Source organism: Astyanax mexicanus, unplaced genomic scaffold, assembly GCF_023375975.1.
Source record: "Astyanax mexicanus isolate ESR-SI-001 unplaced genomic scaffold, AstMex3_surface scaffold_31, whole genome shotgun sequence".
In the NCBI taxonomy this organism is placed as follows: Eukaryota; Metazoa; Chordata; class Actinopteri; order Characiformes; family Acestrorhamphidae; genus Astyanax; species Astyanax mexicanus.
This window is the reverse complement of record NW_026040041.1, coordinates 7565939-7582152: the sequence shown is the minus strand read 5'-3', so window position 1 is coordinate 7582152 and position 16214 is coordinate 7565939. Positions and strand designations below refer to the sequence as shown.

The window sequence follows — 16214 nt, the reverse complement described above, 5'->3', positions numbered from 1 at the left end:
ATGTGTTCGATTCTGTTAAACTATAACTGTACAAACCTAGAGCATTTAGAGCATTTATTTACAGAAAATGAGAAATGGCTGAAATAACAAAAAAGATGCAGAGCTTTCAGACCTCAAATAATGCAAAGAAAACAAGTTCATATTCATAAAGTTTTAAGAGTTCAGAAATCAATATTTAGTGGAATAACCCTGGTTTTAATCACAATTTTCATGCATCTTGGCATCATGTTCTCCTCCACCAGTCTTACACACTGCTTTTGGATAACTTTATGCTGCTTTACTCCTGGTGCAAAAATTCAAGCAGTTCAGTTTGGTGGTTTGATGGCTTGTGATCATCCATCTTCCTCTTGATTATATTTCAGAGGTTTTTAATTTGATAAAATCAAAGAAACTCGTCATGTTTAAGTGCTCTCTTATTTTTTCCAGAGCTCTATTTGTTTTTTCTTTAGAGTTCGTCCATCATGGCGAGCAGGTCGTCCCCTTTGTTACTTGGTAGTTCAGGCTGATCCTGCTGCACCAACAACTCCTCCGCAATACGAGTTAACTCAGTGTTCACCTGATGATCCTGAAACACACACACACACACAGTTACTACTCAGACTGGCCACTTTATTGGAAACACCTACCTACTACACCTTGTGCTTCCACTCACTCACTGTGGCCACTTTATTGGAAACACCCACCTACTACATCTTGTGCTTCCACTCCCTCTCTGTGGCCACTTTATTGGAAACACCTACCTACTACACCTTGTGCTTCCACTCACTTACTGTGGCCACTTTATTAGAAACACATATGAATCTCACCTGTGTTGCCTGAATATTTATGACACCAAATGCTGGCTCATCTCCGCCCGAAGAGATCCCCCTGTAGAAACACATCAGTCAACATTCATTACTTCAGGTAGCTGCGCCGTTAAAATAGCAGTCCGCCAAAGTCAGAGCTCACTTGGTTTTTAAAGGGAATGATGAGCAAATGACACGACGATTGGTTTATTTCACGTTACGCCCAAAATTAACAATTAATTAAGATAATTAGTATATGCCTTTTGCACGTTTGAAGTCAGGCAGGCAAGGTTACTTTTTCCGTCGTTACGTAGCAAAGACAAACTGACACACCCTAAATCAAGCTGCACAATGCATGATGCATCAATCCCATGATATGCTAGGTGACAGAACTCATGACTATTAAATTATATTACTTAATTAATTTAAAATAAAATATGAAAGTTAAAAAAAGTTGGGACTAAATAAACGTAAATAAAAACAGAATGCAATGATTTATAAATCGCATAGAGTCAAATTTTATTATATAGCACATATCAGATACTGAAAGTGACTTATTTCAAAGTAACAAGGTAAAAACGATGCAACAAAAGGTTAGGAAAGTAAATATAGCTAATAAACAGCTGCACATTACTCTCATTACTCACATTACTGGGTATAAAAGAGCATTTAACTGAGAGTAGAGGTGGAGTCTCTCAGAAACAAAGATGAGCAAAACCTGCCAAAACCTGCATCTAAAACTTGGAATGGAACATTATCAGAAAACTTCCTTAGTGTAAAATTTAACATGTAAAGACTTTGTATAAACAGTGTTGGGCATGTTACTTTGAAAAAGTAATTAGTTATAGTTAGTAGTTACTTCTCCAAAAAAGTAACTGAGTTACTAACTGAGTTACTCCACTACAAAAGTAATTAGTTACCAGTAAAAGTAACTATTGCATTACTATTGTGTTACTCGCCCCCGTAACCCCCACCAAAGTAAAAAGTAGTTGGGAGTATTCAAATCAATAAAATGATAAGGGTGCCCATACTTTTGCACCGGTCAAATTTAGGTTTGATGCATATTGCACATTTTCTGTTAGTACAATAAACCTCATTTCAATCCTGAAATATTACTGTGTCCATCAGTTATTAGATATATCAAACTGAAATGGCTGTTGCAAACACCCAAATATTTAGAACTAAAAATGATTAAGATTAATAGGGGTGCCCAAACTTTTTCATATGACTGTAATCAAAAGATTTTGTGAATCTGGAGAAATCTCTGTGTATAAGATACTGTAAGGCTGATTGATGTTCAGTGTTCTGATGGATGCTGGTGATCTTCTGGCCCTCAGGTCCTGCAGTTTCTCCATTAATAACAGTCTGTACTGATTCTGTACTGGATTCTCTTACCCGTCGTCCTCCTCCTGCTCTGAGAGGAACAGATTCACTTTCACTCCTCCATCTGCACTCGCCAGATTCCACACCTCCATCCCCCCCATCAGCTTCGCCAGCAGGTTCAGCTCCTCCTTAGCCAGAGGGTTCGGATCCACGCTCGCCTGCCCAACAAACACAGTTATACATTAAGTGTGGTAAAAGTGGCCCAGATCTGATTTTTTTTTCTTACCAAATCTGATGTCTATTTAAAACACAACTGATGAGCATGCACAAAACAGCAGCACTTCATACACGTTTTAACCGTTAAATTTCCATGATTTTTTTCAGGACTTTTTCATGCCTTCAAGGCAAATTTTCATGACCATTCGATTTTTAAAACATCAGTGCAGACAGGGACTAAACCAAACTAAAATAAACTAAAACTACAATCAAAATTGGTTATATTATTAGGTCTAAAATGAATCTGATAAAAATAATAACACACAATCTTTTAATAATCTTCAATAATAAAATGTGTGTCAGATTCTGAGAGCTCCATTGTGTTCGGCTAAATTACTGAATTAACTCTGAGCTGACATATTTGTTAGCTCAAAATAGATTTTCTCCATTGATAATACTGAAACATAAATATTTATAGAGCAAATTTCCATGACTTTTCCAAAACGTTCTAGGTATTTTTATTTTAATAAAACGTATCCAGGCCTGACTTTTCCAGGTTTTTCATGACCGTAAAACCCTGTTCACATGAAGTTTCAGTTTCAGTATTTAGAGTTTGCTCAGAAGTACCGTATGTACCTGTTGTTTGGTTTTACAGGTGTTCTTGGAGGAGTCTGAGGTGCGAGTGTCTTCAGATGAAGTAGTGCAGTACCTGAATGGAGAACACAGACAGTATTGTGAGATGCTTTAGCAATCAACCCCACTTTCTCCAACAATTACAGTTACACAAAATAGTGTTGCAAGGTATACAGATACTAGAACATTATTGCAATTCTTCTTCATTATATTATATTAACAGTAAAATGATAACTGGGTTCTGGTAAAGCTTCTGATGAAGAGTTTTCTACTCTCATAAAAATAGTCAAAAGTTAAGTCAACTTCAGTTTCCCATTTGTTATCAATTTTCTTGATCAATCTTGTTTCATTGTGATGCAAAACATTTTAGCATGTTAACTAGTTCACCGCTAACTCTACACTAACTTCAGTTCTCTTCCTAGTAATGCACTTAACTGGCCACTAACGTTAGTATGTTAGCTAGCTCACCGCTAACGTTAGCTAGCTCTACGATAACCTTAGTTCTCTCCTCGGTAACGTTAGGTAACTCGCCGCTAATGTTAGTATGTTAACTAGCTCACCGCTAATGTTAGCAATAGTATGTTAGTCAACTTGCCGCTAACATTAGTATGTTAGCTAGCTTGCTGCTAATGTTAACTCCACTAACTTCAGTTCTCCCCCAGTAACATTAGCTAGCTCGCCGCTGATGTTATCTAGCTCTACACTAACCTTAGTTCTGTCACCAGTAATGTTAACCAGCTCACCGCTAATGTAAGTATGTTAGCTAGCTCTATGCTAACCTTAGTTCTCTTCCCGTTAACATTAGCTAGCTCTATGCTAACCTTAGTTCTCTTCCCAGTAATGTTAGCTAGCTCTATGCTAACCTTAGTTCTCTTCCCAGTAATGTTAGCTAGCTCTATGCTAACCTTAGTTCTCTCCCCAGTAACATTAGCTAGCTCTACGCTAACCTTAGTTCTCTCCCCAGTAACATTAGCTAGCTCTATGCTAACCTTAGTTCTCTCCCCGGTAACGTTAGCTAGCTCTATACTAACCTTAGTTCTCTCCCCAGTAACATTAGCTCGCTCTATGCTAACCTTAGTTCTCTTCCCAGTAATGTTAGCTAGCTCTATGCTAACATTAGTTCTCTCCCCAGTAACATTAGCTAGCTCTATGCTAACCTTAGTTCTCTTCCCGTTAACATTAGCTAGCTCTCTGCTAATGTTAGCTAGCTCTATGCTAACCTTAGTTCTCTCCCTGTTAATGTTATCTAGCTCTCTGCTAACGTTTGCTAACTCTATGCTAACCTTAGTTCTCTCCCGAGTAACATTACCTAGCTCTATGCTAACCTTAGTTCTCTCCCCAGTAACATTAGCTAGCTCTATGCTAACCTTAGTTCTCTTCCCGTTAACATTAGCTAGCTCTCTGCTAATGTTAGCTAGCTCTATGCTAACCTTAGTTCTCTCCCTGTTAACATTAGCTAGCTCTCTGCTAACGTTTGCTAACTCTATGCTAACCTTAGTTCTCTCCCGAGTAACATTACCTAGCTCTATGCTAACCTTAGTTCTCTCCCCAGTAACATTAGCTTGCTCTATGCTAACCTTAGTTCTCTTCCCAGTAATGTTAGCTAGCTCTATGCTAACATTAGTTCTCTCCCCAGTAACATAAGCTAGCTCTACGCTAACCTTAGTTCTCTCCCCAGTAACATTAGCTCGCTCTATGCTAACCTTAGTTCTCTTCCCAGTAATGTTAGCTAGCTCTATGCTAACATTAGTTCTCTCCCCAGTAACATTAGCTAGCTCTACGCTAACCTTAGTTCTCTCCCCAGTAACATTAGCTCGCTCTACGCTAACCTTAGTTCTCTTCCCAGTAATGTTAGCTAGCTCTATGCTAACCTTAGTTCTCTCCCCAGTAACATTAGCTAGCTCTACGCTAACCTTAGTTCTCTCCCCAGTAACATTAGCTAGCTCTATGCTAACCTTAGTTCTCTCCCCGTTAACGTTAGCTAGCTCGCCGCTGATGTTAGCTAGCTCTATGCTAACCTTAGTTCTCTTCCCAGTAATGTTAGCTAGCTCTATGCTAACCTTAGTTCTCTCCCCAGTAACATTAGCTAGCTCTAAGCTAACCTTAGTTCTCTCCCCAGTAACATTAGCTAGCTCTATGCTAACCTTAGTTCTCTCCCCGGTAACATTAGCTAGCTCTATACTAACCTTAGTTCTCTCCCCAGTAACATTAGCTCGCTCTATGCTAACCTTAGTTCTCTTCCCAGTAATGTTAGCTAGCTCTATGCTAACATTAGTTCTCTCCCCAGTAACATTAGCTAGCTCTATGCTAACCTTAGTTCTCTTCCCGTTAACATTAGCTAGCTCTTTGCTAATGTTAGCTAGCTCTATGCTAACCTTAGTTCTCTCCCTGTTAATGTTATCTAGCTCTCTGCTAACGTTTGCTAACTCTATGCTAACCTTAGTTCTCTCCCCAGTAACATAAGCTAGCTCTACGCTAACCTTAGTTCTCTCCCCAGTAACATTAGCTCGCTCTATGCTAACCTTAGTTCTCTTCCCAGTAATGTTAGCTAGCTCTATGCTAACATTAGTTCTCTCCCCAGTAACATTAGCTAGCTCTACGCTAACCTTAGTTCTCTCCCCAGTAACATTAGCTCGCTCTACGCTAACCTTAGTTCTCTTCCCAGTAATGTTAGCTAGCTCTATGCTAACCTTAGTTCTCTCCCCAGTAACATTAGCTAGCTCTACGCTAACCTTAGTTCTCTCCCCAGTAACATTAGCTAGCTCTATGCTAACCTTAGTTCTCTCCCCGGTAACGTTAGCTAGCTCGCCGCTGATGTTAGCTAGCTCTATGCTAACCTTAGTTCTCTTCCCGTTAACATTAGCTAGCTCTCTGCTAATGTTAGCTAGCTCTATGCTAACCTTAGTTCTCTCCCTGTTAATGTTATCTAGCTCTCTGCTAACGTTTGCTAACTCTATGCTAACCTTAGTTCTCTCCCCAGTAACATTAGCTAGCTCTATGCTAACCTTAGTTCTCTCCCCAGTAACATTAGCTCGCTCTATGCTAACCTTAGTTCTCTTCCCAGTAATGTTAGCTAGCTCTATGCTAACATTAGTTCTCTCCACAGTAACATTAGCTAGCTCTACGCTAACCTTAGTTCTCTCCCCAGTAACATTAGCTAGCTCTACGCTAACCTTAGTTCTCTCCCCAGTAACATTAGCTCACTCTATGCTAACCTTAGTTCTCTTCCCAGTAATGTTAGCTAGCTCTATGCTAACCTTAGTTCTCTCCCCAGTAACATTAGCTAGCTCTACGCTAACCTTAGTTCTCTCCCCAGTAACATTAGCTCGCTCTATGCTAACCTTAGTTCTCTCCCCAGTAACATTAGCTAGCTCTATGCTAACCTTAATTCTCTTACCGTAACATTAGCTAGCTCTCTGCTAACCTTAGTTCTCTCCCCAGGAACATTAGCTAGCTCTATGCTAACCATAGTTTTCTTCCCAGTAACATTAGCTAGCTCTCTGCTAACCTTAGTTCTCTCCCCAGTAACATTAGCTAGCTCTATGCTAACCATAGTTCTCTCCCCAGTAACATTAGCTAGCTCTCTGCTAACCTTAGTTCTCTCCCCAGTAACATTAGCTAGCTCTCTGCTAACCTTAGTTCTCTCCCCAGTAACATTAGCTAGCTCTATGCTAACCATAGTTCTCTCTCCCAGTAACATTAGCTAGCTCTATGCTAACCTTAGTTCTCTCCCCAGTAACATTAGCTAGCTCTATGCTAACCTTAGTTCTCTTCAGTAACATTAGCTAGCTCTATGCTAACCTTAGTTCTCTTCCCAGTAACATTAGCTAGCTCTACGCTAACCTTAGTTCTCTCCCCAGTAACATTAGCTCGCTCTCTGCTAACCTTAGTTCTCTCCACAGTAACATTAGCTAGTTTTATGCTAACCTTAGTTCTCTCCCCAGTAACATTAGCTAGCTCTATGCTAACCTTAGTTCTCTCCCCAGTAACATTGGCTAGTTTTATGCTAACCTTAGTTCTCTCCCCAGTAACATTAGCTAGTTCTATGCTAACCTTAGTTCTCTCCCAAGTAACATTAGCTAGCTCTATGCTAACCTTAGTTCTCTCCCCAGTAACATTGGCTAGCTCTATGCTAACCTTAGTTCTCTCCCCAGTAACATTAGCTAGCTCTATGCTAACCTTAGTTCTCTTCCCAGTAATGTTAGCTAGCTCTATACTAACCTTAGTTCTCTCCCCAGTAACATTGGCTAGCTCTATGCTAACCTTAGTTCTCTCCCCAGTAACATTGGCTAGCTCTATGCTAACATTAGTTCTCTTCCCAGTAATGTTAGCTAGCTCTATGCTAACCTTAGTTCTCTTCCCAGTAATGTTAGCTAGCTCTATACTAACCTTAGTTCTCTCCCCAGTAACATTAGCTAGCTCTACGCTAACCTTAGTTCTCTCCCCAGTAACATTAGCTAGCTCTATGCTAACCTTAGTTCTCTTCCCAGTAATGTTAGCTAGCTCTATACTAACCTTAGTTCTCTCCCCAGTAACATTAGCTAGCTCTATGCTAACCTTAGTTCTCTCCCCAGTAACATTAGCTAGTTCTATGCTAACCTTAGTTCTCTCCCCAGTAACTCCATCCAGCACCATCTAAAAATTAAATACCTACAGCAAATTTACAGTAATTTAAATTTAAGACAATTTAAGACCATAATTATCAGGATTTTAATTTACGACATTTTAAGACTTTTTAAGGACCAGTGGGAACCCTGTTAATAAAATAAAATATACACACTCTCTGTCCCTTAGACTTATAGGGATTTCTTTTATATCTCTCTATATAACAGAGTTAGACACTCTTGTTTTAGCCCATAAATCAAAACCCCGCCGGAGAGACGAGTCTCGACAGGTCGTGTTTCCAGAGAACTGTGAAAAGGTTCATCGTGATCATTATTACTGCCTCCAGCATGGCCTGATCACTTCAGACTCTCCTGGTGAACGAGTGCACGTTCACAATGTTCCAAATTACAGCGAGCAGCTCTGAGTGAAAATGATGAGCTCATTTATAAATGCCTTTACATGTTTGTGCCAAGACGCGTCACTCTGTCTCCAGCTACATCAAACGAGCCCTCCCTCAACGAGCTGCAGTAACATCCTCCACTCGGGAACTCTCGCCTCCTCACCTCCCTGCCCCTGCTGTTAAACCACCTGAGAGAGAGAGAGAGAGAGAGAGAGAGAGAGAAAGAGAGAGAAAGAGAAATATAAAAAAGGTTTGGGCACCCCTGATAATTTTCCTGGTTTTCCTTCAGATCAGCAATATCAGTTAAATATATCATATAACAGATAAACACAGTGATATTTAAGAAGTAAAATGAAGTTTATAGGATTTACAGAAAGTGTGCAATAAATCTCTAAACTAATTTAGGCAGGTGCATACATTTATAAATTTGGGCCCAACAAAAAAAATGACATCGATATTTAGTAGATCCTCTTTTTGCTGAAAAAATAACAGCCTCTAAACTCTTTCTATAGCTACCAGAGTCTGGTTGAAGTTTCTGGTTGAAGGTATTTTGGATCATTCTTCTTTACTAAACATTCAAATAATCTCCAGTTCAGTCAGGTTTGATGGTTTCTGATCACGAACAGCCTGCTTTAAAGCCCAACTAGGTAGGATTTTCTTGATTTTTGATTTTTTTAAGGAAGTGAAATTACAGCTTGAAACTCACTGCAGCGCTGCATTGAGGTGTAATACGAGGAATAGCGGTGCTCTCGTGTCTGTGCCGGAGCTCCTCTAAGTTTTCAGAGGCGGCCGCGACCAACGCTCGCCAGAACTGCGACCTGCTTTCCGACCTTTAGTTCTAATGAAACATTTATTACACTCTGCAGCTGTAGGGGGAGCCCACGAGCCTAGTGGGGCTTTAAATCACACCACAGATTTGCAATAATATTCAGGTCTGAGGACTGAGATGATCTGAGATGATCATTCCAGAACATTGTTCCTCTGCATGAATGCTTTAGTGCTTTAGTAGATTGAGAGCAGTGTTTAGTGTTTAGGGTCGTTGTCTTGTTGAAGTATCCAGCCCCGGCACTTTAACTTCAACTTTCTCACTGATTCTTCAACATTGTTCTCAAGAATCTGCTGATATTGACTGAAATCCATGAGACCTTCAACTTCAACACGATTCCCAGTACCTGCACTGATCACACAGCCTCAGAGCATGATGAACCACCACCACATTTTACTGTGGGGAGCAGTAAAGTGTTTATGTTGAAATGCTGTGATCTTTTTCCTCCATGCATAAATAACCGCCCTCCAAGTAACTCTAATAATTTTAACTTCATCAGTCCACAGAACCTTATTCCAAAATGAATCTGCTACTTAAAATGTGCTTTAGCTTTAGCATACCTGAATTGACTCTGTTTGTGGCTTCTTCTGCATTACTCTCCCATACAAAGTGCGCTGAATAGTATATAGTGATTGATCTGAACAACTAATGATTTATAAGTTTGGGCACCACTGATAGATTTCTTGATGATACAATTATTAATAATAAGTGTTTAGAAACCCCTACTTCATTAACATCTTGTTACAGCCCCCCTAAAGTGTACCTGATTAATCCGGGGACGTCTGAGCCGTGAGGAACAGGACCTGAGGTCGGTAAAACAAAACGGCCATCTGGGTTCTGAATCTTCTCTTTCAGGAAGATTGACACCTACAGGAACGAACAACACAAGAACATCCTCCTCAAAATGGCACAATTTACTTAAACAGAAAGACCTGTGTTACCAGTTCTAAAACAGCATTAAGAACAGGTATAGAAATCACAGGTACAGTAACTGTAAATGGTTCAACTCAAGAACTGCCAGAGGGATCTTCTAATACTTTTACACAATCAGTTAAAGCCTCACCCTGACGTGAACGTCCTGAAACAGAGAGAGGAGGGTCTGCCTTATGAACTGCAGCTCACCGTCTGATAAAGGAGTATACATCTAAGATAAAACAGAGATAAACAGAAAAGGAATCATTAAAAGGATTCTACACAAATTCACTAGTAAAAAAACCTTTGTAACTAAAGAAGTATTAAAGAAGACATCGTTTTGCAAATGTGTAACTAAATAAAATCGTGAAAACTAAAAAAAAAAATATCTCTATATATATATCTATATACATTTCTGGAAAAAAATAAGAGACCACTAAAAAATGATGAGTTTCTTTGACTTTACCTAATTGAAAGATGGAGAATCACAAGCCATCAAACCAAACTGAACTGCTTGAATTTGTGCACCAGGAGTAAAGCAGCATAAAGTTATCCAAAAGCAGTGTGTAAGACTGGTGGAGGAGACCATGATGCCAAGATGTATGAAAACTGTGATTAAAAACCAGAGTTATTCCACCAAATATTGATTTCTGAACTCTATGAATTAAACTTTATGAATATGAACTTGTTTTTTTGCATTATTTAAGGTCTGAATTTGTATTTGTAACCATTTTCAATTTAACTTGGTGAAGAAGAAATTGATTTTCATCTGTTTTTCCAATCCTTAGTTTTTCGTTGCTGACTTTTGCTAACATAATTGAAAAATCAAAAAAAAAACTGAGAGAACTGAGTTTTTTTATTTATTTTACCAGAAATTCTAATTGTGAATAAATCAATAGTCATTTCTTCTATACAACACAAAATGGTAAAGTTAAATAATAATAGAGTTTTTTACCCTCAATTTTTAATTTTTGAATTTAGCTTTAAAGTGTCAGACAATTGATAAATGTTACACTGACCTTACTTGATATAATCTTTGTAACAAAAGTAGGTTGGGACATACCATTATTATTTTTACCAAATGCAAAAATAGGAAAATCAAGGAGGGATACATTTTTTTAATTTTGAAATAAATTTTTCCTGAAATTCAGAATGTGGGGAACAGAAATGAAAAAACTTTAAAAATGCAAATAGATTAAAAGAAAATAAAAATAGTACGGTTTTACACCCAATTTTTTTTTTTTAATTTTCCTAAACAAAGCGTGTGCATGGATCTGACCAGTTCCACCAGCAGGTTACAGGACTAAACACTATGAAGAGCTGGTTTATTAAAGCAGGTGTTGATCTAAGGAGAGGAAGATCTGGTTCTGGGTGGTTTGTGGGCGGGTACCTCCAGGATCTGTCTCTGTGCATCATTGATCTGGTTGATGAGGCAGGGACTGTCCTTCACCATGTCCCTCACCGCGTCCACGTGGTTACAGGTGATGAGCAGCAGGTCTCGGGGTCGAGGACAGAGCAGGAGCTGATACTTAAACGCCATCATCATCAGATCATACAGCTGCAGACGGACAATACAGATATATAAACAAGCACAAAACAACACAAATACAAATTAATACATAATAAATCATAAAGCTGCAGACAGACATCGCAGATATACTGTATAAACAAGCACAAAACAACACAAATATTCAAAATTACAGTATAATCATACCACGCTGTTTAAAAACACTTAAAATACATAATTTATACATTACTGAATAAGACATTTTAAAATATGTGTAAACCCAGTGAATGTGCACAATGTCAACGGGGAACAATCATTGGGCTTCTATAGGCCTTCCTCACTGTCCAATGAAAAACAAGTATCTCCAAAACAGGAGAGAGAAAAAAAACCTGATCTTTCAATGTAAGTCAATGTAAAAAGAGTTTTTTTCTTTTGATGCCTTCATCAATAAATTTAGACACAGTATGGGACAGCAATTTGTTATACTTATACTTTTAACAATAAAAGGAGTGGGAGGCCCCGATGCACAACTGTGCTAGAAGATGGCTTATTGCTTTTATATATATTTAAATTAAATTAAGATTAATACCATTACTAATTATTTAAATTAATTAAAAACAATGTGTGTGTTTGGAGCATGTTTATATTTATGCTGGTTAATTACAGATGATTTGAATACGTTTATCTTTAGATACCCATCAGTCTACTGTTGTGTTAAGAAAGGAAGAAACTGAAGATATCTAACCATGCTGTTAACTGAAAGCACAAAGTGGCTCTAACAAGGACAGATGAAGCAGTGGAAGTCCCCGATGCACAACTGTGCAAGACGATGGCTTAATGCTTTTAATTACATTCAAATTCAAATAAGATAATTTAACAAATGTAATTCAACTTAATGTTCCTAATAGGAGATTTTATTACATTTATCTACAGATCCGTAAACTGACATTTGATCACAGGTACACAAACCTTTGCCAAACCTGTATCTTTAAATTTCAGTTAATTTTATAGACTGGGTATAAATTTATAGACATTTAAATAAATATAAAAGTTACTATTTTGTGACAATTATCTTCATAAACAAACATTTGCTAGGTAATATTATTTGGATTTTAAAGGCTGGGGGCATTTGAAAAATTCAGTTTCTGCCTTAATCATTGGAAGGATAAGAAGTAGTATCATGTCCCATGACTTTTGGCACATCCCACTGAAGCTAAGGAACTCTGCGCTAACCTATGGAATATGTGTGTTTGGGGTCTCCTGTAGTGAGTGTGGATGTAATTTCTGCTTGTCTTGTCACTGTCCTGTTCACATGGACAATTTTAGCCAGAAGCCACCGGTCACCATTATTACCACCCACTGCACTGCTCTGTTCACTGTGAGTGGTAATATAAGTATTTTTTGGGGGAGTATTTCCGGTACACATGAGAAACTGCTACTATTAACACTACTACTAATAATATTACTGATGCAGGTTCCTCACTCTGTCCATGCTGGCAGGGTTGAGTCTCATGATGGAGGTGTGAGCTAGCCGTGTTAGCACACAGCGCAGAGCTCGCTGAGAGTACAGATCCTGCGGCTTCATCAGCTCCTCCATAAACGCCTTACTGAACATGGAGCGCACTATATCATTCAGCACTGCAGACAGATCGACAGATACACACCAACAAACACTGAGAAATCACCAGGATTACTTTAAATATAATGCAAAATGCAGTACTCTTATTTATAGCCGCTGCTATTATGAGGAATGAATCATGAAACTGGCAATTAGCACTAAGACAACCTGTGCACAGTTCGAAATGGAATTTACCCCCATTTTCTTACATTTTATCTGGCCAATTGTCCCCCCCATTCAGCTGCTATTTATCTGTATACCCCCTATTACTAGTGATGCTCCAACACACCAGGAGGGTGAAGACAAGCACATGCCTCCTCCGATACATGTGAAGTCAGACTCCAGCTCTTTTCAAACTGCTGCTGATGCAGCATTACCGAGTAGCATCAAAGCGCAGCGGCTCGCTTCTGATACATCAGCTCACAGATGCAGCCTTGTGCTGATCAACATTACCCTAGCAATGATGAGGGGAAAGAAAGAGCGCCATCCACTGTCCCCACCCAGAGAGAGCAAGACCAGCTCTCTCAGGGCTCTGGCAGCCGATGGCAAGCTGCATGATCGGAATTCGAAATGGCGATCTCCTGTTTGCAAGTTTGCGAGTTGAATGAGAATGGAATGTGGGCTAATTGTAAGCTGGGTAGCTAGGTAGTTAAGCTGGCTGAGATTTGGTTACAAATACAAAACAAAACAATCATATGTCTGAAACCCTAGAATACTGTGTTTGGAAAGAAGAAATAATGTAATAATAATTATGATCATTACCGTTTCACCACCGTGGTGTTCTCTGGAGGACGGAGGAGTCTAAAGGGGACTAAACTATAGTCACTAAGCAGGGATGGTGGGATAGGGAGGAGGGGTGGAGCCGTGTACCTCTTTTTCTGTCATCTTCTGACCAACCTCCTAAAAAACAAAGCAAAAAGATTAAATATTAGACTATTCCTGACATAATTCCTGAAACAACCCATAATTACTATAAAAAGTAAAAACACTGATCTAATAATATCAGTCCATACAATTCTGATTAGTGCTAGAGAATTCTGAGCCCTGATACACATTTATTAGGATGCTACTATATGTAAACTGATCATGCATCAAGTATTTGTCTATCTCAGAAGACAGCTTTGGAACAACCCCACCTGTAAATGTTGTGAGGTGTTATCTAGTGAGTGAGACAGAACACTGGTCAGTGTGCACTTACTGGACGTTGTAATAGCGGACACATGTAAATAAAATGTAACATTTACACAGGGGTTGGACAATGAAACTGAAACACCTGGTATTTGTATTTTCCTGTAACTTTCATGCATTGTATAATAATAATAATAATAATAATAATAATAATAAATTGTCTTTAGGCAGTTCTCCTGAGGTTAGTGCCAACAGTGGGAACAACCCTGAAACAACCAATGGGTGGATAGATGCAAGGAGAGAGAGGGCATTCCTGCCTAAAAACACCATACTATGATGATACATACTCCTACATACTATGTGCATACTGTATGTATAATATCATGCACACTCTGACTGCAGAAAACACCACTGATCACAACAAATTAACATTAAAATAAAAATACAAATTATATATTAATATATAATATTATCATTTATATAATAATATTAATTACTACATACTATATCACGATACTACATGATGCTGAACCTCGGTTGGGCTTGCACTTGAGGATACGTTTAGAGTTCCTGAAATTCATTGAAAGTATTTTTTTTTCTTTATTTAGTTGTGTAGTTATTGCCTTTTATAATCTGGATCAGAACAGTACTCAAATATTCACTGTTCACTGTATACCTGTAACTCTACCTCTTAAACACATTAAGAGACACATTAATCCAATAAAAGAAGAAGCTGTGGTGCAGAAAAGCAGCTACATCTCAATTAATTACCAAATACAATGTATGTTTGTAGCCTACTAAGTGTAATTATCCGTTCCACCTTAAACAATACAGCCGTTGCGTTGATTCCTATGCTGGCCGCAGTAAGCTCTCTAGGCTGCCACTGCTGAGGATTTAAGGTGGACCGGAGAGTTAGGATCAGACTCGTTCTAAAGCAGGGGATTAGGATTGTAGGAGATACTACAGACACTAGGGGTTACTGGGGGTGGAATAACCCCAGCCCTGTTACCTCTCTGGGTTTTATCGTCTGTTTCGTGCTGGGCTCGGAGCCGCTGGTCCAGAATATACAGCATTTCTCCGCCCATGTTCAGAACCAGCAGCGGGAGTGTTCTCAGAGACATGGCGGAGCAGGAGCGCTGCAGAGCGGCGGAACGGCCAGCAGGGGGCGCCGCTCTCAGACTCACCTGGATTACTGTTCACCTGCATTATGTTCCAGTGATGATAAAATATGCAGATAAAAAAAAAAAAACAAGAGAGCACTTAAAATGGTGAGTTTCTTTTATTTGACCTAATTAAAAACCTCTGGAATATAATCGAGAGGAAGATGGATGATCACAAGCCATCAAACCAAACTAAAACCAAACTGCTTGAATTTTTGCACCAGAAGTAAAGCAGCATAAAGTTATCCAAAAGCAGTGTGCAAGACTGGTGGAGGAGAACGTGCCAAGATGCATGAAAACTGTGATTAAAACCAAATATTTGATTTCTGAACTCTTAAAACTTTATGAATATGAACTTGTTTTCTTTGAATTATTTGAGGTCTGAAAGCTCTGCATCTTTTTTGTTATTTCAGACATTTCTCATTTTCTGCAAATAAATGCTCTAAATGACAATGTTTTTATTTGGAATTTGGGAGAAATGTTGTCTGTAGTTTACAGAATAAAGCAACAATGTTCATTTTACTTAAACATATACCTATAAATAGCAAAATCAGAGATTCAGATTAATTTGATAAATAAAAAATATGTATTATTTGTTTTTTCTATGCTCATTGCAGTAAAATTATTTGTTATTCTGATGTCACAATAAGGAAACCTGCATAGAACCACCCTGGCACCCCACCCACTAGATCAGTTGAAGAAACAACATTTCGGTCTGACGGTTAAGAACCAGCAGACTTCTTCTGAGGGAGGAATCTATACCTACTGTCCATGAATTTCGCGCTCAGTTAAGCATGAACTAGCTTGTTTGTGTTTTGTCATTTAGCACGAGCAAACACTAATGTAAGGTAAAGGCTCAGGCGTGTTATTAACAGCTCTTAAATGGCTCATTCTGAAAGGAACTGAAACGGGTAAGAATAGAGCTGGTGAGATCTTTATCTTTATGTGAGAGTGATTTTGTGTAAAGAACTTCATGTAGATGTTTTGTATAGACCATAGATCTATTCTAAGGTTTGTAAAAAAAAATACATATAATGACTCTCTTAATTGAAGGTTCTTGGTGTATCTTGGTGTTTCTTATACAGCTCGTGCTGTATTTCC

General features: G+C 38.6%; 1 protein-coding gene across 1 annotated transcript; it reads right to left on the bottom strand.

The window, feature by feature from the left end:
- Positions 1–159: 159 nt before the first annotated feature.
- Positions 160–15142, bottom strand: LOC125780391 (protein OSCP1-like). Its single transcript, XM_049472958.1, has 11 exons — positions 14963–15142; positions 13696–13725; positions 12691–12845; positions 11091–11258; positions 9852–9932; positions 9552–9655; positions 8022–8150; positions 2961–3033; positions 2181–2326; positions 807–867; positions 160–565 (listed from the first exon to the last, which is right to left on the bottom strand). Exons 1-11 carry the CDS (start codon positions 15072–15074, stop codon positions 446–448), a joined length of 1179 nt encoding a protein of 392 aa, XP_049328915.1. The 5' UTR covers positions 15075–15142; the 3' UTR covers positions 160–445.
- Positions 15143–16214: the final 1072 nt, after the last annotated feature.

Excerpts from the sequence above, each read along its gene's own strand:
- LOC125780391 (XM_049472958.1), bottom strand. The coding sequence starts at position 15,074 with ATGTCTCTGAGAACACTCCCGCTGCTGGTTCTGAACATGGGCGGAGAA. Across the intron at positions 12,846-13,695 it reads AGAAGATGACAGAAAAAGAG|TGCTGAATGATATAGTGCGC; the intron begins GTACACGGCTCC and ends ATCTGTCTGCAG. Across the intron at positions 2,327-2,960 it reads CCTGTAAAACCAAACAACAG|GCGAGCGTGGATCCGAACCC; the intron begins GTACATACGGTA and ends TTTGTTGGGCAG.